Raw genomic sequence first — 22,279 nt, forward strand, 5'->3', positions numbered from 1 at the left:
ACTCATCCAGCCACAGTCATCTGAGAAAATGGAGCTCAGCCTTGAAACTGCAAAAATTTATCAGTGAGTATGATATGGCGAAACTGATCTTTATGGCCTCACTTGACACTCTCTTAGAATATGACACAAGTGCAAACAAACTCTCAAACATCCCAAGTGACTGGGCGTGCAGCAGGTCAAGGGAGGTTCTGCTCCCCCTCCAGTCTGCCCTGATGAGGCCTCATCTGGAGTCCTGTGTCCAGTTCTGGGCTCCCCAGCTCAAGAGCGACAGAGAACTTCTAGAGAGAGTCCAGCACAGGGCCACCAAGATGATCAGGGGACTGGAGCATCTTCCTTATGAGGAAAGGCTGTGGGAACTGGGGCTGTTTAGTCCAGAGAAGCGGAGACTGAGGGGAGATCTCATTAATATTTACAAATATCTAAATGGTGTGTGCTAGGATGACGTATGTCTATATCATCTTTCATTTCTCTAATCTCCTTTCCGAGCTATGGGGACCAGAGCTGTGCTCAATGTTAAAAGCATGGTCAAACCCGAGACTTCTATCGTAACTTAATAGCGCTCACTGATTTGTTATCTGTTCTCCTTACTAATTTCAAATATTTCCTTTGGCTTTTTCAACCAAAGTCAAGCACAGAGCTGATGATCCTATCAAATTATCCCTTTTGGTTGGTAGCAGCTAGGATTGCCAAGGAGAAAAAGAGAAACTCTTGGCAAAGGGGGTTTTGCCAGGGTATTTTGAAGCTGTGCAGCATTCCAGAGCACAGATATTGATGTCTTGGTGTCACTCATGGCAAACAGTGTCACTATTCTTGTAGGTAGAGGTGGGCCGGACACAGAAGCAGAGAAGAATCCTAGTTAGAAGAAATTCTGAAACTTCATCAACTCACATGATTCAAGGCATATCTCCTAGGTGTACTTGGAAAGACCTGAATAATCTGCTTTAGCTAATTATTAGATAATTCAACTTGTTGCATTTCTGTACAAGAAAATTAGTAATTATACCACTTAGTTTTCATATTTTGGTCATGAGTAATCTAAGGAAGGACTGAGAGCTCCTTTATTTACAAAGAATGCAGGGAAAGAGAAGATGCACAAAAGCTGACTTTTTTTGTTCTACTTACTGTAATTGCCAGTGGTTATTTAACAAATATTGCTATTATGGCTTCATTGACAAAGGTGTTTGCCAAAATTGTTAAAATTATTACTTCTTAGAATGAGCCCTGGATATACTTATAGTCTATACAACAGCCATATGGCCATCTCCATAGTCATGAAGGCTTTAAAAAATATCAGCTGGCTTTTCCTGCCATACTAGAGTGTTTGTATTAGTGTCTCTTTAAATAGCATCCAAATCTCATGAACAGTCTGCAATTTGTGTGAAATTGATTTAACTGAAGACTGACTCCACATGGTTCAAATGGACACTATATGAAGGCAAGGGGAAAATTCAAGGAGATAAGATCATGAAGCTACAGATTACTGCTCCTTTTTTTTCTTTTTTTAATTGAGCAGCAGAAGCAGAAAGTGCATGTCACCACCCTTAGTAATGCATAAATTGTATTTTTAAAATTACATTGGGGAAGGAAATAAGTCATTAACTGCTATGCCAAATGCTTCTCTGGAATTTATTGTCCACTCTTCAGAGAGAGATCTCCCACAATAAAGTTCTAGCTACAAACAGCAAATTTCTCCCTTTCTTTAACCTAACGGGACTAGTTATATCCTGTGCCACTCAAGAGGATGATTAAATCACGTTCATTGTCACAGTGTCTTATACTGTATTTTTTTCCAAAGCAGCTATAAATTTTGAGATAATTTTAAGGATGAATAAGTATAAAGATTCTGTATGTGTCCAAAGACCAAAGCATTGTGTTGAATTGTTGATGGGCATTGTAGCTTTATGGTAATTAAACCTTGAAAGACCAAGGAATGATTCTCTTGAACGTGGTAACACATTCAGAGAGCAAAGGGAAAGGAAGAGGAGGGACTGCAAAGAATGAGAATGGACCGTGGTTGCTGCAAAAAATCTGGCTCAGGACAGTCATAAACATTATCAGATCTAGAATCATATGACAGTGTATTTCTACCTGCACACTGTCCCCATGTAAGAGCAATACAGGTTATAATATGTTAAAACAAGTTCCTAAAGGTTTTAATCATTTTGTAATCTGACATAGTAAAAATTCAGAAGTTCATAGAATCATAGAATGGTAGGGATTGGAAGGGACCTTTAGAGATCATCTAGTCCAACCCCCCTGCAGAAGCAAGTTCACCTAGATCAGGTCACATAGGAACATGTCCAGGCAGGCCTTGAAGACCTCCAAGGAAGGAGACTCCACAACCCCTCTGGGCAGCCTGTGCCAGGGCTCCCTCACCTGAACAGTGAAATAGTTTTTTCTTAAATATAAGTGGAACTTTTTGTGTTCCAGCTTCATCCCATTACTCCTTAAGTTCACAAGGGAAGACTAAAACTCTTCACTATTGTAAATAATTGTAGATAGCTGGAAAGATTGGGCTGGAGTAAACAGCCTTTAAATTAATGTTTTACCAACACCAAATAAACAATCTTTCCTGTGGGGTTTTGGGGGGTTTTTGTTTGTTTGTTTTAAAACACCTCATTCACCGTTTCATAACACTTACCTACTTAGAGAGTTAAAGGAGCACATGGACATGTTTGGAAGGCTCTCTGTATGTATGTAATGCAGAGATATTAATATTAAATACTTGCATGTGTAAAGCTTGGCAAAAAGAAGTAACCAGGGACATTAACATTGGACATACCTAAGGAAATACTGGGAAATATCTGTGTTTCTAATTTTCTTTTTATGCCATCTACTGTAATTAAATCCCAGGCAGTAAGAGAATGGTTCTTTTTAAAAATTGTTGTATGGTGCCTCATCCTCTTTGAAACTGCACCTGCACCTTTGTGTGGATTGACGCCCTGTAAGCCATTCATGCTGCGTTTAACATCCGTGGTGGTATGGTTTTGGAATAGATTCCATTTAGTCCCTGGAAAAGGACTGAGGTAGCTTGCAACAGGTGCTGGGGTAGCCGACTATCTCAGCATCCTGGCAAGGTTCCTTTTAAAGGGAAGACTATTTCAGCTTAGTACTATTTACAGCAGTCTTAGGTATCTTTCACATGTCAAAATGCTTCATACACAGCAGGACTTGATCATCTTGTTCCTCACTGGGTGACTGCTGCTCTTGTAAGAACCTGGAAAATGTGGATACGTCCCGAGGAAGAACAGATAACTGAGGCTTTGTTTAATAAAAAGTTGGATCTAAACCTGATAATGACTAAGGGTAGAGCAGCAGCACACAAAATAGGGCTAAGTCTCCATCTGTAGTTCAATGGACCAATGGCACCACCAGTGAAAAACACTAAATTGTGATAAAATAGAGTGAATCCTCATAAGTGGAAAAGCTTGTGAGGCTGCACAAGTCTGAATATACAGTACAATATAGACAGCCTCCGAAATACAAGAAAGCTTGGTCATGTTATCTGGAATCACACCCTTAGACTGAAATTTTGTACAGTGGAAAGGGAATGCTGAAATGGAGTTCTTCTTTCTGCAAAGGTTCTGGGAAGAGAAGGGAAAGGAGATGAATAAAGCCGAACCAGTCCGTGTGTTTGGACAAGAAGATGCTTTGTGGTTTCACAGCTACTTCTGTATCTTTCTCCTCCTCTGTGACCCAACCAAGGGACTCCAAAGATGGGACTGACGTAGGGATGGTGGAGTTTTACAGACGTACACGCACCTTCATGTACGTGAAATCTCATAGATGATATACTAGTAGATGAGTCTACTGTAACTTTGCAAGATAAAATACTGTGGTTTTCCTCCTGATTTCCCTATTTTGGGAATAATTTGATTTCTAACTAAACCTATCTGGGGATGATAGTTGTGAATAGTTGAATAGATAGTTGAATTTTCAGGAATTTATGCATATTGGCTAAAAAGTAGATTACATTTTCCATTTGAAATTCATGGCGTAAGATGCTCCAAATTTCTGGTAGTGAGCAGTTAAAGTGAAGCAACAGGGACTGCAACAACTGCATTTTGAATAACAGCAACATGCTGGGAGATTACACAGTGACTTGCTCAACATTTTATCTATAGTCTTATAGATTTTCTGGAGGTGTGGATTGTTTTGGGTTTTTTTTGTTCTGTATGGTCTGATAAATGTTGTCTGACTGTTAATGTAACCATACGATGACCTGAAAAAGTTGCAAATGTACCCATTTTCTGTAACAAATTGTCTCCAGCTTTGCTTTCAATAAGTGGTACATAGTAATTCAGATTAAATGTTTTTGAGAAACTTAGGTATATGATTTCCTTTGCCCAGTTCATATTAATTTTATCTTGACACATTACTTTCTCATTTGCAGGAAAAAAAAAAGCTTTTTGTCTGTTGGAGTTTCTTTGTTTTGGTATCATTTCTTCCCTGCAGCTGCTCCCCTCCAGTATCTTAAGGAGCCCAAAATATACCAGAAGATTTGTGCAAAATACTCTTAGATCTTGTTGTCTAATAATGTCTGTATTGGTTTACAATCTCATTCAATAATATGTTTTATGTTTGTCTGAGCTTCTATATCCTTCTTCATGTAAAGGTTGTTATTTTTATCTGCGAGTACTCATCCACTGCAGGCTTAATGCAAAGCTGATTGTAACCCTACTGCATCTTATGATGAATAGATCATTGATACTCAACTAAGTGGAAATAATTTTCTATGGCAAAGCAGAAGAATTTGAAGTCCTATCACACTAACCTCTGACAATTTACTGGGATTTACAGATTAAAACAATTATTTGTGAAATGACTGTGGTATAGCATAGACTTAAGAGAGGAAAATCAAACACATTTTGTGTGATTGTATACACTTGTCTATTTTTACATGTGTGCATAAGCATTTTGTTTGTATATACATAGCATATGCAGTATAGTGTACTGTAACCTGTGTGTGTAAAAATACGTGTAATATTTATCTAACACTCATACCCATCTGACAGCTTTGAGACTGCAGATGGGTTCTGTGAAGTTGTGATTATTTTTTTTTTCAGTTTGATTTAGCTTGTTACTTTCTCATAAGGAAAAACCCACAACTTTAAACTCATATGATGCTAATTAAGTTAGTCTGAAGCTCTCATCTGTTGAATCAACCAGAAGAGCATCAGTTACATCTAAGATTGTTTAATTGATGCCAACGATGTAATTTTACCGTGTTGGCAGGTAAAACATACAGTGATGTTTTGTCTTTGTTCAAACGGTAGAGTTCCCTTGCTTTTTGGTGTAAACCTTCTAGTAAATAATTTGCAATTTATTAGGAAAACAGTAACAATGCATACAATTAGCTATTCCCCTTTGTTACCTCTATTTGATTACTTTCCTGCTATCAGATGCAATATGAAACCATCTATTATGAGGTATAGAATATGTAAATATCTAACTTTACAAGAGAAACTGGAGACTGGTCCTTTTTCTAAAGAGGTGGAAAATAAAAGAATAATTGTTAACCATGTCCTTTCATTTTCTTGAAAACATCAATTACATTTACAAATCCCAGAAACAGAAGCCCACCAGTGGAACAGAAATAACTCCTTTCAGTATGCTTCAAAAAATCTAATCACGTCTAACAGCTGAAATTTATTTACAACTGTAATTTGAAACATTAATTATGATAATGTGCTGACTTCTTTTGTAACGTTGTTCTCAAAAGCTTGGCAGTTCTCTTTTTTGGTCTTGGTGTAACATATGTTTTGTGACTTGGAGGATTTCTCTACCTTTCTTTCTTGTTTTTGTTTTTTGAAATATAACCAGAAGGGAAATTTATTTTTCTTCTCTGTTTGTTAACTATTTTCCTCACCTTCTCTGTTATTTCCCCCCACCCTTCACTGTCTGTTAATTCAAGAGGTGGATTTTAGTGCTTATACCAACTCTTAATGCTATTGGCAACTAAATGTAATGCTTTGTATTTTGGACATAGTGAACAGTAGCAGTGAGGATTTACAATACTGTGATAGCAGTGCATATCAACAGTGTCAGAGGAGGAAAAAGGCTGCTTATGTGTTTGCCTTGTCTTTAGACTATGGCTTAGAATGTGCCTTCTTGATATATGTATATATTTGGCTTTATTAAATCAGTTATTAAATTAGTTTTGAAAGGATTTTATTATTACTACAGTAACTTATTTAGCTGTGAGTAAAGAGAATCTGTGTGAGGAAATACTTAATGGTTTGGTTTTCAGTTGTGAAAAATATGTCGAGCTGTCAAGGTACCTGGCTTTACTTTTAAAACCTTTAAAGAATATGACCAAAGGGCTCTATTTTTCCTTTGTGTGTGTGTGTGTGTTTTGTTTTTTTAAGTTGTGTTTTTCTGTGTGACGAGGAGATTAGCCAAAAAAATGGAATTTTTATTGGGACATGAAAAGGTCTCTAATGACCCTTGAAAGCGGACAAAAGGGTAGCACAATAAGTGACAGAACTCTAACGAGGGTGGAGGGCATTCCAGGAAAAAAAGAAATTAAATCCTTTAATTTTTTTCAGCTTGCCATTTTCTGACAGCTTATCAAGTGGTTGAGACTTGTTTGTTTTGGCATGCAGCTCATTCATTGTAGGCAGCCGGTACTTTGTTCTTCTTTGTGGTTTCCAAAACCTGATTGTGTTTATCCTAGACTGTGGGAAAAGTGTATATTCCTGTTTCCTTTATAAAAGTAAACGTCAGGTTTTGTATGAATTTTTATTTCCCATATTTTACATTCCATTAATCATTATTGTTGAAATATGTCAGCCTTTGGCACATCATCCTTTGTTTTCATATGATTGTACAGATTGCAGTGTCAGTGTGTGACCTGTTAAGTCAAAAAATAAGCATGTTTGGGCTGTAGTAATTATTGCTTCGTAAAAGTGTAGCTGAGGAACATGCACCACTATTGAAAAGGGACCAGGATTTAATTTATCACTTTTAAAATTGTTTTGGGGGATATCTAGCTATTGTTGTGTAGCACTTTCTCACTCAGTATAGAGAAGACAGGACTAAAGGGAGTCATGATAATGGCTCTTCACATACCTGTAGGTAGCTGTAAAAAGAAAGGGAATAGTGTTTCCTGTCTGTGATGAAAAAGAATTAATGTACTGCAGTTTCAGTAAGGATTCTTTTAGTCAGATATTAGGAAAAGACTTCCTAAAGGTAAAGATGCTGAACACTGGGATAAATTGTTTAGGGAGACTGTGAAATCTCAGCAAATTAAAGCTTTTTGGAATGATTTAGAGGTGCACGTCATTTGAGAGTGTCACTTGAGTGTTTTGATTCTGCCCAGAGTACTAGACGAGAAGATCACTCAAGGTGGTTTTTAGCTCTGCTCCTAAGATTTATTCTCTTAAATACTGAAGATCTCCGTGCAGCTCTTTTGTTTGCAGTTTGTACTCACCTTCTCAAATCTGTGCTTCTGTACTCATATGTACGCCTGGCACTGTTAGGGCGGCGTTCCGTGACTAGGACCCTAATTTGGGGACTATATGTTCCATAACAGCAGGAAGGGAAAGAATGAAAAAACTTTTCACGTTGAAGAAGATGATTCACGAGAAGAAAGAATCCTTTGTACATTCTGTGTATTTAGATTATGGATAATACTGTGTTAAATCAAAACCATATTTTCTTTTGCATTGTCTTGTGGCTTACTGACAATGTAGTACTTGAAGACTATTTAATAACTTCAATCAACTCCTGAACCACAGTAGGTGACCAGACATTTCATAAGGTCATTTTTTTTTCACTCTTTTCAAAGTAGCATCATTGGAGGTTTGCATTTTAAAAAGAGATTAAAATGTCTCTCATTAGGAGAGAATGAAGATAATACTAAATGTGAGTAACAGGAATACAGAATCAGATGTTTAGAGATAGCAGAAGCCTCATTATTCATGACATTCATCTTTCTGCAAGCCCAAGGTTGTTCTGTATTGTACTTGGCCATATTTGTTTTCATTGTTCTTCTGAAATAAATTTTATTGATTTGACTGAAATAAAACCAAAGTCTGAGCTGAAATTTGAATTAGACTTGTACAACAGAAGCTATTGAAGGAAATTGCTTTATTTGATCTGTTTTGTGTATAGATTTGTGTCCTAAATTAGTTTTGATTACTTTACAGTGATGTGCCACAAAGAAAACTGAGTGGTTACAAATTCTGGAGACACTTCTAATCACTTTTTACTCTTTTGGATTTTTTTCAGCGGCTTTCTCGGAATGCTTCTGGAGATACAAGCATTCAGTTTTTAGGCACAGTGGTAAGTATGTTTCACTTTTGTCAAGAGTTATATCGATAGAAAAATGGAATATAAACAGAAAATAGGTAAATTACACTGGAAGCACCTTTATGCTTGTGTTTGTGAAGGTTGGCATTATGTATAAATATTCTGAGTTTAACAGGTGAATTTAGGCAGATTTCTGAAGCTGACTTCCAAGGCACAGTGCATGGTATCTGCATTCTACATTTCAATTGATTCAAGTCTGCCCCTGTTTCATTTGCAAGGGATTTAAGAATAACTGGTCGTAGACTTGTAAGCTTACTGCAGCATGCTCAGGTTTGATCCACATCAGGATCAAGCCTACTCTTGCCCACCACCTCAACTTTTGTTCTCTGTTGCTTCACCATACCATATACTCTCGTATCCCAGAGGTGGGTCAGAAACTATCTTAGAAAAAAACTATTTAGTAATGCAAAGTGTTCTGTCCTTTTCTCACTTTGACAAAATGTGGTAGCTCTGTAGTTCTCCCAGATTTTGGTTGCTAGAGTGAAGTGTGCTTGAAATCCTGATCAGACTTTATAGCATTAGACAGAATTTACTCAATAAAATAGACTTTTTTTTTCACCTGCTATTATCTGAAGCAGTCATGTATAATATAGAAACTGAAATCTTGTGTTAGGTGATGAACACTTATAAACATCTATGTGATTGAAGCAGTTTCCACTTCTATGATTTGCATGATTAAAATGCAGTCATTTAATTTTTCCCATTTCCTTATGCACCTAAGAATAGTTCTGAAAATGAAATAAAATTGAAGTATATTCTAAAGTAAGTTGTTCTGATCTCTGCCAGCAGGTTTCCTTGTAGTGACATTAAGATCGAAAAGCCTGGGAATTAAACATCCTCTTTAGAATTTACTCCTAACATCTCTGCACTAAACGGTTTTGACAAAAGTAGATTGAGGTTGTTTACGATAGTGTTTTCCTTCTTCTTAATTGTGACTAGTTCTTCTACAAATCCTATGAAGCCATTTTTTTGGGAGCTACAACATAGTAAGAGTAAACTTAAGAATACCTTTAGACTTGTGTGTTGTTTTTTAGAGACCAAAAGTGCCTCAAATATATTTTGCTTCTGTAAATGTATCTCTATATAAGCATATACATTTATTTGTCTTTTTCAATGTCAAGCACAGCGGCAGTTACAAGTAAGACATAAAAGTTCTGTTCTGCACTGTTGTATTTAAATGATGCTTCAGCTCTGGTGTTGCACCCTGCATATGCGAGATTGCTGCTGGCTGATGCGACAGTCTTTGTGTGAGAAGAAAATAATTACTCCAAGTAGATGAGATATAAACCCAAATGCAACTTCATAATGAAAATATTTTAAGGGATACTGATCTAGGTGGACCTGCTTCTGCAGGGGGGGGTTGGACTAGAAGTTCTCTAAAGTCCCTTCCAACCCCTACCATTCTATGATTCTATGATACGCTGTAAGTGGGTGCTGTAGCAGAGAAAATTCTGAAATTCTGATTGTGTATTTAGTGACGTGAAAAAATAGATTTATTGTGAAGCTAGATATGAAAACATTTCATATTTAGAAGTGCCTTGGAGTCTCACTTACAGACTAGAACTCTTGTGCTTGGGCCTTGTGCAACAGCAAACAAGACAGAAGAGGATACAGTATCAATGTACTTTTAGCTTTAAAAAATTTAGGATGAAACAGCTAATGGATTGTAATATATGTATCACATCTCATGGACTAGCTCATGTTTGCTTATTGAATCCTTGTTATTTTGGGAAATCAAGTATGTGATTACATCTAAAATTCTCAAGTGGACTAAACAGAAAAGCCTGTGGTACTCAATCCACAATTTTTTATTTAATATAAATTATGCACGTCTTGCTGATCAAACCCAGAGAGAGAACTTCAGCGAGCTGGGTAGAGAAGAAGTAATGAAATCTGCTTCTCAGGGTTTGCTCCAATACTAATTTTTCCACAGAATCCAAGCCAGAGGCTGCACTTATCTTCCTATCGCTCTAGCCTAGTGTCTTTTCCCCTAATTCCCTTTATTTAATTTGTTCTTTGCTCCTTTACAACGATCCTCTTCTGATTTCGGCTTAGTATACGAGGCACAGGTAATGGTGGGGAAGCATGGTTGTCCTTACAATGATTTTCCCTACAAATTGCATACATGCACAGATACTCAGTCTATATGTATGTACTTGTGTGTGTATGCATATACATATGTAAATGTTCAAACAAAAGACTATAATCTTAATGAAGATCCTAGAAATACATTTTGGGCTCACCTTTACATATCTCTTACTAAACCTTTGCTAACGGGAAAGTACAATCAAAGTAGTAAGTGTTTGAAAGGAATATCTAACAGCACGAGACTCTTAATGCTCATTGTTATTATAATGTATTGTTATCAACATAATAAACAGCTTGTGAAATTATTGCTCTGCTCTTGTGCCATAGTAGATGGTGTTCGGGTAGCTTTGAGCATTCTGTGTTACTTTTGACGGGGGCAAACTTTGCTGACATTTGAGCGGTGGCAGGTGGCATGGTGCTACTGAGCAATACACACTGCTGACCTGTCCATCAGCACGTATTTTTAGGACCAGCTGATCAGGAGCACATCTCCCTGGCTTGTCAGGAAGGCGTCAGCTTCGATAAATGGCTTCACTTGATTTTTTTTTTTTTTGGATGTAGGACAGTAGAAACAGTTCTGCTACTGGTTTTTGATAAAACACAAGCCCCTGCTTCAGGAAGCCAACTGACACTCTGAGGGGAAGTGAAGATATGCTTCTCTGTTAGGATTATCCTTACTGTCCCAGTTAGCTGAGCAAAGGACAGAGAAAACTACATTGCAGCAGAAAGACAACAGTTTAATGTGAATTCTGCTGCATAACGTGTGGTAAGCAAATGGGCAATAAGACAAGTGTTTCTGTTAGTATGGCAGCATATTTTGTGTCCAGTTCTGGGCTCCTCAGCTCAAGAGGGACAGGGAAGTGCTGGAGAGAGTCCAGTGCAGGGCCACCAAGATGATCAAGGGACTGGAACATCTTTCATATGAGGAAAGGCTGCCAGAACTGGGGCTGTCTAGTCTGCAGAAGAGGAGATTGAGGGGAGATCTTATTAACATTTATAAATATCTAAATGGTGGATGTTAGGAGGTTTGGACATCTCTTTTTTCTATTGTATCTAGCAACAGGACAAGGGGTAATAGGATGAAGTTGGAGCACAGAAAGTTCCACTTAAACATAAGAAAAAACTATTTCACTGTTCAGGTGAGGGAGCCCTGGCACAGGCTGCCCAGGGAGGGTGTGGAGTCTCCTTCCTTGGAGGTCTTCAAGACCCGCCAGGACATGTTCCTATGTGACCTGATCTAGGTGAAGCTGCTTCTACAGGGGAGTTGGACCAGATGATCTCTAAAGGTCCCTTCCAACCCCTACCATTCTATGATTCTATGGTATTTCTGTTGTTTCAGAGGAGAACAGGAAAAACCACATGGCTTTCCCAAGTGAAATCATAGCTTTGAGTGCACACTGTTAGCATCATTGGGAGTCTACGTGGATATGTAGTAATATTTTTGTTTGTTTCTGATCATGAGTAGAAATTCTTTGCTACTTGAGCCTTTCTATTTAAATTGTAGTAGCATCAGGTGGCTTATTTTATCCAGATTGTTTTTTGATAGAGAGTTATGAGTCTCAGTCCTGATGTAAGACTCGTGCTATTGGAGAAGGTACAAGGATTATCCTGTGTGAGGGACAAGCAGCTTTTAGCTGTAAGAAATATATGGTTACATTTTGAATCCTGATTAAATTATTTCAGAACAGATCACGTGTTGTTACTGTAATTGATGTTTTACATGAGTTTTTACTTGTTTTTCCTCACTGATGAACATGACTAGATACTATGTGCCGATGGAGTCCTGCTATTCTGCCACTTGGAATTATTCAGGTACTATATTTACTAACAACATTTACTATAACACCAAGGAACCTTATTGTGCTATATATTGCACAAAGAAAAAGGAAACAAGATAATACATGCTTCAGATTAATATCTGAAATGGTGCCCAAAAGCAGGAGTACCAGGAAGCAAGGAGGCAGTAATTTATGGGTTCTCCTGTGTGTAAGCAGCTCACACAAGTACGTTTGTAACAAACATAGAATCATAGAATTGCTGAGGTTGGAAAAGACCTTTAAGATAGCGTTCAACTATAAACTGAACACTTCCATGCCCACCACTAAACCATGTCCCTCAACACTTCATCTACACATCTTTTGAATATCTCTAGGTATGGTGACCTCCCTGGGCAGCCCATTCCAATGCTTGATAACCCTCTCAGTGAAGAAGTTATACCTAATATCCAATCTGAACCTCCCCGGCACAACTTGAGGCTGCTTTGCATTGCCCTGTTACCTGGGAAAAGAGACTGAATCTAACCTCGCTATAACCTTCTTTCAGGCACTTGTAAAGAGTGACAAGGTCTCACCTCAGCCTCCTTTTCTGCAGACTAACAACCCCAGTTCCCTCATCTACTCATTACAGGACTTATTTTCTAGATGTAAAGATCTATATGAAGTAGAAACTTAAAGATCTATAGAAAAATACTATGATCTATACACAGATCTTCTGCTCAGCCTCTGCAGTTCAAAAGTCTGTGTGTTTCAGTAGTCTTTTCAAAACACCAAAGTTCATTCCTCTCTTTCTAGTTAGCTTCCAGTTTCTGTTGTGTCTCTTCATTCCACCTTCTGTTCTCTTATGCGAGAGGAATGTTTTTTGATGGCCCACCGATGGCCCCACTCATTTGGTGGTTATTCATACCTTTAGCAGCTGGTCTTCAGCTTTGAAGTACATCTGAGCAGGCTGCCTTTAATGGAGCAAGCTGCAAGTATATAGGGAATTACAGATTATTATGTAAGCACTAGAATCAAAGAATCATTTTGGTTTGAAAAGACCTCTAGGATCATCAAGTCCAACCACTAACCTCACACTGCCAAGCCCACCACTAAACCATGTCCTTGAGCGCCTCATCTACATGACTTTTAAATTTCTCCAGGGATGGTGACTCCACCACCTCCCTGGCCAGTCTATTCCAATGCTTGACAAAGCTCTCAGTGAAGAGTTTTTTCCTAATGTCCAATCTAAACCTACTCTACTCATACTAGACTGTGTGTAATGGCCTATGTGTAAATATTGTCTGTGTGGTGAGGCGATGAGTGACCTGGCTCCATCACATCTCTAATGTCACTGTCAGCTTTGGACTACAGGCCATGCTTGACAACGATGCTCTGCTGGCCCAGTGGAACACATTACTTGAAAGACAATCCCAGACAATGAAGAGTCCCCAGCCATAGTGGGAAGTTTCACTGCTATTTCTTTGATCTTCTGTTTTCTAACATCAGAGCAGTGATACAGAGAAAAAAAGTTATTTCTTTGCTCTGGGGAAGGATCAAAGAATATCTACATGACAGATGTTAGTCATGTTGCTCAGTGTATTACCTGGCAGTGTTTCTTCAGTGGTGAACACTGTAGAAACCCACATGGAACCGAGTAGAATTGCTCTGGCTTAAGAATAAAGCCATCTCTAGGTGATTTTGAGTTTTGTAGCAGTTTTCTTGGTTTAGCCTTCTCGCTTGAGGTTTTCCTTTGCTTCAGTCATCCCTGATGGAGCACTCTTCACTGCCTTTGATTTACGATGTATTTAGAAGTTTTACTGTGGAGGCTTATGCTCTCTTATGATTACTATTAGCCTGTTAAGGCTACCCTTGCTGTTCTTCAGACTTTTTGCAGACCTATTTAAAATGATCCAGAAACACACCATCATGACCAGACCTGAGAACTCCAGATTTAGAAAAATTGGTCTCTCAAACCCTGACCATCCTTTTTAGCGTTGTTGGCATTCTTTCTAGTACAGTAGCGATCACTCAAAGTTAATGACTTTTTGGTTGTTCTTTAGCTACTTTCTGATTTGATTGGAAAAAGGATGTTTCACACACATGGTTATGAATTATATATGCTGTCCATGAAGTTGGCCAGGAATGGAGAGCCTTACATAGAGGTGTTCCTTGAAATCTTTGCCTTTGTTTCCTGGCTTATTGCGTCTTCATCACTTAAGTATCTATAGTAATCCTAGAATCTACAGGTTAATTTAATGCTATATATCTCACTGCTGGTTCCTCTTTCCACTCCTTCCTATCATGACTTGTCTGCTTTTGCTTCAACGGCAAACTTAAAACTTTTTGTCCCATTACTGAGACTTACAAATTGTCCTGGAACTTTTCAATGTGTGTATAATCTTATCAGCTTTCAGACAACATTCTTACAAAGACCAATTAAATAGCAACAAAGATGGAAGCTTTGACTGGATGAGTCTGATTTAGCGCACGATGACAAATGTTTAACAACCTGCTTCTTTCAGCCTTACAAATCGTTGCAGTTCCTAACAGGTTTTCTTTCTGCTTTTCTTTATATATGTGACACTTATGAAACTAGAGACTGAAGATTTACGCAGACTGTCAAATACTGGTTGAAAAACTGCAGAGGTTACAAAGATTGTACTTATTGGAATATCTAGAATATTAACCACAAGAAAATTTAGTCCAGTACGTGTTTATGTTGCAAGCTAGTGTCTTGTTTTAAAATGTGGGCTTATTTATTTATATTATTTTTATTTTATTTTACTCTTCATTTTTGCAAGCTGTAAAATTAAGGTCTCTGCTGGTATAAAGGGAATTCAGCTGTTGTATAGATTTTTCCTTTTCTCCCAGTTTCAGAGGCACTATGAACCACAGTGCTTCTAGTAGTAGAGCTATCATCAGTGACATTTTCAGTAGTGTCAAAGGTGTCACTAGGAAAAATGTGCAGTTGGTCCTTGAAGCACTAACCTCTGCGAATCCCTTTTGACCATGGGTGATGAGAATTCTGAGACTGGCTACGAGCTGTGGCAGTATTCTGCAGAAAGTGGATAATTCATACACCAAAGATTAAACTAGTGAAAGTGGCAATGTTTTGGCCCATCGTTAGGATTTGGCATAGAGAATTGTTCTAACTCCAATCATGTGGATGACTGGGTACAGTCACAGAGTTATACATGCTATTCTCCTTTCAGTTCTGTTATATATTTGTATGTTTTAAAGCAGAAGGTATAATGAATATATTTCAGTTATCCATTGGGAGCAAACTCAATACACCTCAGACATTTAGAAACATCAGTGTTGATACCAGTGTTGTTTTCAAAAAATCATATCCTAAAATCACTTGGATTATTCTGGGAATCTTTCTCAGGAGTCCTTTGGAAAGAAAAGTAAGAAAGTGCTTGGAGTTCTTTCTGAATTTTGCTTCTGTGACATAAAAGAGTATGGGTTTCGGTCTCTTGTTTCCTTAGCACAGCCAGTGCTTTTCAGAAGATTTGTGGAAATATAGCTGTGGTTCCTGCAGTGCTTATAGGTATCTGGACTTACCTTTTCTTCAGAGTTGTCTGAAATGGATCAGCTGGTTAAAATAGCATATGTGGGTGCAAATGGGATAATTAGATAGAATGAGTTGCGGATGGGGATTCGAGAGGCAGAAATCTGGATTGCAAGCCTTTCTTTCCTCCAAAACGAGGCTGAAAATTGGCTACTACAACTAGATTCTAATGTTTTCCTTTTTACTTGCTCATTTTTAATCTTGACATTTTCTTCTGTTTTCACTTCAAGTTTTAATTTTCAGAGAAAAGATACGAGGTAACATCATAAGTAGGTCAGGATTCCCACGAACATCCTTAATGTTGGTGGATTCTGTAGCATGTGTGTTATCTGTAGTGTAGTAGTCTTTGCTTATAATAAATGATTCCCCTATTCCTTGGACAGAAGTAAATGGAAAAATAAGAATTTCTGATTTTCCGTACTTTGTTGGACAAGTTTCTTTTTGATTGAGCTCAGTAATGCTTTAAGGACAAGGACTGAATTTAGTTGGTTAGCCTGTTAGTTGTTGGAACACAAGTGGACAGGTTACCCAAAGTCCAGTGATTTCCTTCTGTAGACTACAATTTACCAATGTTGAAATAGTGATCAGTTGCTTTGTTTGGCCAAAGAAGTATTATTGGGTTTTATTTTTAACTGCATCAAGACTGCTACCTCATGGTGAAGATCCAGTGTTTTCTTCTGAAGATGATGTCTAATGCCAAGTAATAAATATATGTGGAGCCCGTGTTTTTAAACAGCTTTTTGATGGCTGCAACTTTGGCGTATACCCAAGAACTATTGAGGAGGTACTACTTCATGTAGCTTTGAAGCCTAACCCGGAATCTTAATGAAACAAAGGCATGATGAAGTTAGTAAAGCTAATTTAAGTCTCTGAACATAAATTTAAAATGAAGTTTTTATTGATAATAAATATCCTTTGTTTCTCATTAGTCTTCTAGGCTTCAGTGGTAGTATCAGTAAAATAAACATGTTTTACGAAGATTTAACATTAAAAATGCTATTAATATGACCCTTGGTACACCAGCACAATTAGATTTCAAAGTGAGCATTTAGGATGTAACAGCGATTAATGACAACCATCGAAAACAATTTTGAACTCCATCAGTTTAACTCAGGAGGGTAAACTTAATATGATAATTTATCTAGTTGAATTGTATCAGCCTAGCAGGAAAGTATGCAAATATGTGACCCTTACCTAGAATCTAAATGGATGCTGTGCTGATAGATTTATCAGTTCCATTAAAGAACTTTAGGGAACTTTGGAATTTCAGCGATTGTTCCCTTGGAGGCTGAAAACCAAACCTGATCTCATACTGGGACCATTCTGGTCTGCATATTTCCATAATTTGCCTTTGCTACTAATATGACAGCAAGACGCAAATAACTGTTTCTAATAATATCAAATGGAGTTGTGGAGGACAGCATTTTAATGTAGTAAAAGACCTCCCCGTGGGGTTGTTATTGCCACTATAGAACAGCAGTTACACAGTTGCAACAATAGTCTCTTAATTGATTCGTTTAATTAGCAAGAGATGAAGCTTGTGCTGCATCTTGTCATCTGTTATCATGGGGGTGGCTACAGAGAGAATCTTTGCATTTGTCACTCTTTATGGTCGCAAAAGGGAAACTTCCAAACGCGTTTCAGCTGTTCAGGCGAGCGTTGGCAGGAATGTTTTGTGAGCGCGCTCCCACTCTGGTTTAGGAATCGGCATTGTCTCCGGAGTAAAATTTATGACAAAGCTTTGCTTTACTGGGGCAAAATCTTAATCCAGCAGTGTCAGGCATTTCTAACCTAAATATGCAAATCTAAGTATTATAGGAATGATGGATTATTTGGAGCATCGCTATTGTAGACTAGATTTACTTGGAAGAAATAGGGTCAGATTAGTGAAACCAGCCATCTGCCTTGTGATTGCTTTTTCGTGGCATTTTTGTTTCTAGACTAGATAAACAATGAGTTACACAAGCACATGGTCTGTGGTGGGAAGCATGTGTAAAAGGGAGACTTTCTTTGTGGTTGTTTTTCCCTAGAGTAGTTATGAATACAGATACAGTGCTGTGCTTGCTTCTGGGAGATGAAGTAATTTTTTATTCAGATCTATTTTATTTACGTTTCAAGGGTATGTAAATAAATATATTTTGAAGGGATGTAAATATATCAGCAGCTTCAGCTTGATTTTTTTTCTCCTCTCCTTGGCTTAGTTTTGTCTTCTGTTCAAGGTTATTCTTCCTTATGGAAGGAAATATTTCTAGAGGAGGACAAACTTCTTGTTAAATGCTAATTAAGAAAATGAAGGTTACGTTGGCATGCTTCCATTGTCATAGCACTGACCTAAAATAAGGGATCTCTTACTAATCTGAAATAAATTAGACAGAGGGGGAAGCAAGTAATTCTGTACATGTGCAACACTTGAGATGTCTACTCCTGGTCTATTTTTTAAATGGCTGTGCTTTGGGGTGGTTTTTTTTGTTTGTTTGTTTTTGTTTTTCCACTTATGTGATGTAGTGCCATCTAATTTTGGAGTACGGTTGTGCTGTCAGTCTCTGTAGCAAGGGGACAATGTGCTGTTAGAGAAAGCATCTCTTTTAGGACAATTTAAACGAAGATTTAGCCCACTTATCATTAAAGATCCCATGGTAATTTCCACAAAGTTCCAAGTTCACTTCATATTCTGGGAGTCTTGGCCAAAGTCCACTTTGTGTAATTACCTTCTGTCTACACAAATCCCTAATGCAATTTTAGATGTGTTTGGTGTTTTTTCACTTCCTGTCCTAAATAGTGAAAATATTGCCAGACACTGCTCATAATTGCTGGAGGTTATATACTAAGTTCAAATAAAGAGGTTCCTGTAAATTACCTTAGTGATTTTTGTTTTCCCATTGTTAAAGCTCCAGAATACGTGACAAAAGGTGAGTAAACAGTAGGATATGTAATTAAATTCAAAAACCTATGAAATAACTTCAATTCTTTTTGTTTTTTTCCATTTCATTGTATTTTGGCTGTCTATGAGCTAAATATCTCTGCTGTTAGGACCATCATTAAGGGAAAAGTCAACTCTCAGACCATGTTAGAGGTCAAGCTTAACACACTTACACGGTGCTTTGAAGCAGGTAGGAAGCCAGCGTGGGGCTCTGAGTCCTGCCATTGTGTGCTCAGTTGACTTTTACTTGTATTCCATACTTTTTTTGTTCCCACAACTGAAACCCTTGCCCCTGTGCATTTGTCTCAACTAAAACTGGTTTCAGTTCCTCTTTCTGGATGCCTTTCACGGACTCTAGAATATGTGTTCAACCATGCCATCTTTAAAATACTCTGCTTCTGTGTTGTCTCTTTTGATCTTGCCTTATACTTGAGGTTCATCGCCAAAGCCTTATATTACTTTGTTGTATGCTATGCCATATCTTCTTTACAGAGAATTCATTTCTTCTTTCTAGTCATCCTTTCTTTGATTTTACTGCTGTATGTCTTTTCCATCTTTTCTCAGTTTGCTTCTATTGTGAATTTCCTGTGTCAGGTTTTTTAGGTATACTTGCTTTTGCTAGAAAGATCCATGAGCCAAGAGGAGAAGTATTACTATTATTCTGACATAAACTTTCAGGTTTTTCTGTAAGTAGCGTTTAGGAGAAGCATAAAGATAAGAATCAACTATAGAGAAATTGTGATGCAGTAAGTCGTACAGCTACTGGAGTTAACTTGTAAGTGTTAGCAGACAGGGAACACTAAGAACTCTTGTAAGAAAAAAAGTCTTTCCTTTGTCCCTATTGTGTATCTTACAGTATCTGGGTCCAGTTTATTCACTGCATGAAAAATCTAATATTAGCCTTCAATTGAGGGTGCAGGAGCACTGGAACAGGCTGCCCAGATGGGTGTTGAGTCTCCTTCTCTGGGGACATTCAAAACCCACCAGGATGAGTTCCTATGTGACCCACTCTAGGTGGCTTGCTCTGGCAGGGGGGTTGGTCTAGGTGATCATTTGAAGTCCCTTCCAACCTTTAAGATTCTGCGATTTGTAGCTCTGCAGTTTTCTTCCAGGGTTCATTTAAGGCTCTGTGCAAATAACAGGGGAAGTTACCATGCAGGAACAGACACTTCATTTCACCTTTATGAAATTAAAGTTTCCCATAAATTATCTTCTGTGTAAAATACATTGGAAATTACACCAATCAACAATGTTTTAACAAAGATCTTGTGCATCCCTGCTTGTCTGCAGGACTGCAATCCAAACTGCTGCAAACATGCTCACTGGTACGAACAGACAGCCTCTGTCTTCATTTCATTCATGCCATTTGATATTTGTAGCCCTTGCCCATAGTAAGATGAAGGAAGGTGAAGGGCAGAGCAGTTATAGTAGGAAGTATCGTTCTTGTGTGGCCATCTCCCAAACACCCGTCTTCTGTCTTGGAGAGGTGCCATGTTGGCAGGGTGCACAGGAAGCATTCGCATAGCAAATTGCGTTATGAGCAGCACAACCTCAACAAGGTTCTTCCTGCAATCTGATGGTAATTGTTTGATTGGGGGGAGAGAGGGAGGGATGGAGAAAAGGGAGGTCATGGCAATGTGGGTGAAAAGGAAAGACCCTCACGATTTTAGGGACAGGGAAAACAAACTGCCCTTGTGCCAAAGAGCTTCAGCATATGTGACATGGCAACACTGAGTGGGATGCAGGAATATTCCATCAAGGCCGAAAAGCTGCGGTGATGTCCCGCGTTTCCACTCCTATCTCCTCCTCCTCCTCCCTACTTCAGAGCAATTCCTCCCCACGTGCCCTCAGAACCAACTCTCACTTACTGCTTTCTTTGATGTCAGTTCATATGAGAAAAAACAAAGATGCTTGAGTTTTAAAATACTTACATTAGTGTTCTGTTACAAGTCTTTGGGCGTTCCTTGTTTTTTTGTGAGGGTTTTGTGTTATTTTGGGTTTTTTTTCTTCCTTGGTTTATCTTTCACTTGTAAAAGAGCTGCAGGGATGTCCTCCCTTAGCCTTTTAAGTTCCAAGCCCACTGTTAACGTTTAACAAATACTCAGCAAGCAGAACAACCCAGGGTAGTTGCTGTACCTAGGGCAGACCTGGACCCTGCATCACGGGAATCACAACTACATCCTGAAGGCATGTGTCCCACAGCTTGTTTTTGACACAATGACCTATAAAACGAGTCTGTGATAATGGAAATATCCTTGTTTATGGCATCAAGTGGTGGCTTTTACAAGGCATGAACTGTATTCATGCCTTGTGTAAAACAGAAGATACTTTTGAGAAGTTAGGAAGCATCTCGGGGTGCAAGAGAGACAGTTTCTCCATCCTTAAATTGTTTCTCAACATGATGCAGGCAAAATGAAAACCCAGGATGTTCCTGTTTCCAAATTTGTATCGTAAGTAGCCAAATAAAAATGTATAGGTACATGTGAGGTAACTATACAAACCCACTTGTACTCTCAGAGAGGCAAGAGAAGACTGTCACAGTCAGAGAATACTTGAGGTTGGAAGCCACCCCCTCCCCCTGCCCCTTGCCTTCAAAGGTTCAGTTAGAGCAGGCTGATCAGGGCTGTGTTCACTTGGCTTCTGAATACCTCTATGGATTCCACAACATCTTGACAATGTATTCAGTGATTTTGTGAATTCTTTGGTGTTCTCAAAGGCTTGTGACACAGAAGTAATATAGACGGAGAAAATCAGGCCAAGCAATTCCAGGTCCGCAGTAATGCTGAGTGTAAAAAGGAATAGTCAATCTTTACAAGAGCTTTTATGACTGTGAAGTATATAATTGAGGGGAGGTCAGAAGCTCTGTTTCTAATTAAAAAAAAAGGCTGGATATATCTGATGGAGGCATAAGCATGTAGCACAATGCACTGGTGGTATTGTAGAGTTTTGAAGATAAGAGAGCTCTGGCAGATGGATGCTTTTTAACCTGTCAAAACCCATCTAGAAGGGGATGATGGAAACTGTAGAGGAGGTTAAGAAAAAATTTATCACTGTAGATGAACTGAACTCTCAAACAGTCTACTGTTAGTGTCCTGAAGGAGTAAAGATTTTAGTAGAAACATCTAAAAGGGTACACAGGAAACAGCATATCAGAGGCAGTATCAAGCAAAGGGAATCTGTATGAAAAACAGAGTCCTCCTCCCCAGAAATGCTTTAAACAGTAAATGCAAATGTTTTGTAGATGTGTGTAGGTTCACCGCTTTTATTTCAGATGGTAGAGAAATTAGTAAAGGGAGAAAAAGTCTTTGAGAATCTTAGGTGCGTATCTCAATAACATGAGGATTCACTAGACAGGTAAGTAGATGAAAATGATGTCAAAGCTGACTGATTAATTTCCCTCCATAATCTGAAGGGTCAACACTTTGTTCTTTGGTTCTTTGCCACGCTCCAGCAGAAGCTCTCCCTGTGGCTGTCTTTTACCCTTCTCTCTTTTCTCGTAACTCTAGTCATGGAGCACTTATTGAGAGTCATAAGGAACCAAAAGTCAATGAGTTCCCTGGAATTCAGGAGGGACTTTTCACAAGGACATGACTGAATGATCCACCCTCAGGGATTCATCTGAGAACAGGC

General features: G+C 38.3%; 1 protein-coding gene across 3 annotated transcripts in view; it reads left to right on the forward strand.

Annotated features, from left to right (window-relative positions):
• Positions 1-22,279, forward strand: part of PCCA (propionyl-CoA carboxylase subunit alpha) — a 283,334-nt gene that overhangs the window by 213,781 nt on the left and 47,274 nt on the right. For all 3 annotated transcript variants that reach the window (XM_061996271.1, XM_061996282.1, XM_061996292.1), the window contains one exon: positions 8,233-8,286. In XM_061996271.1, coding sequence (XP_061852255.1) covers positions 8,233-8,286 — 54 coding nt within the window. The remainder of the gene's footprint in view (positions 1-8,232; positions 8,287-22,279) is intronic.

The sequence above is a fragment of the Colius striatus genome, chromosome 1 (genome assembly GCF_028858725.1).
Source record: "Colius striatus isolate bColStr4 chromosome 1, bColStr4.1.hap1, whole genome shotgun sequence".
NCBI classification, from domain to species: domain Eukaryota; kingdom Metazoa; phylum Chordata; class Aves; order Coliiformes; family Coliidae; genus Colius; species Colius striatus.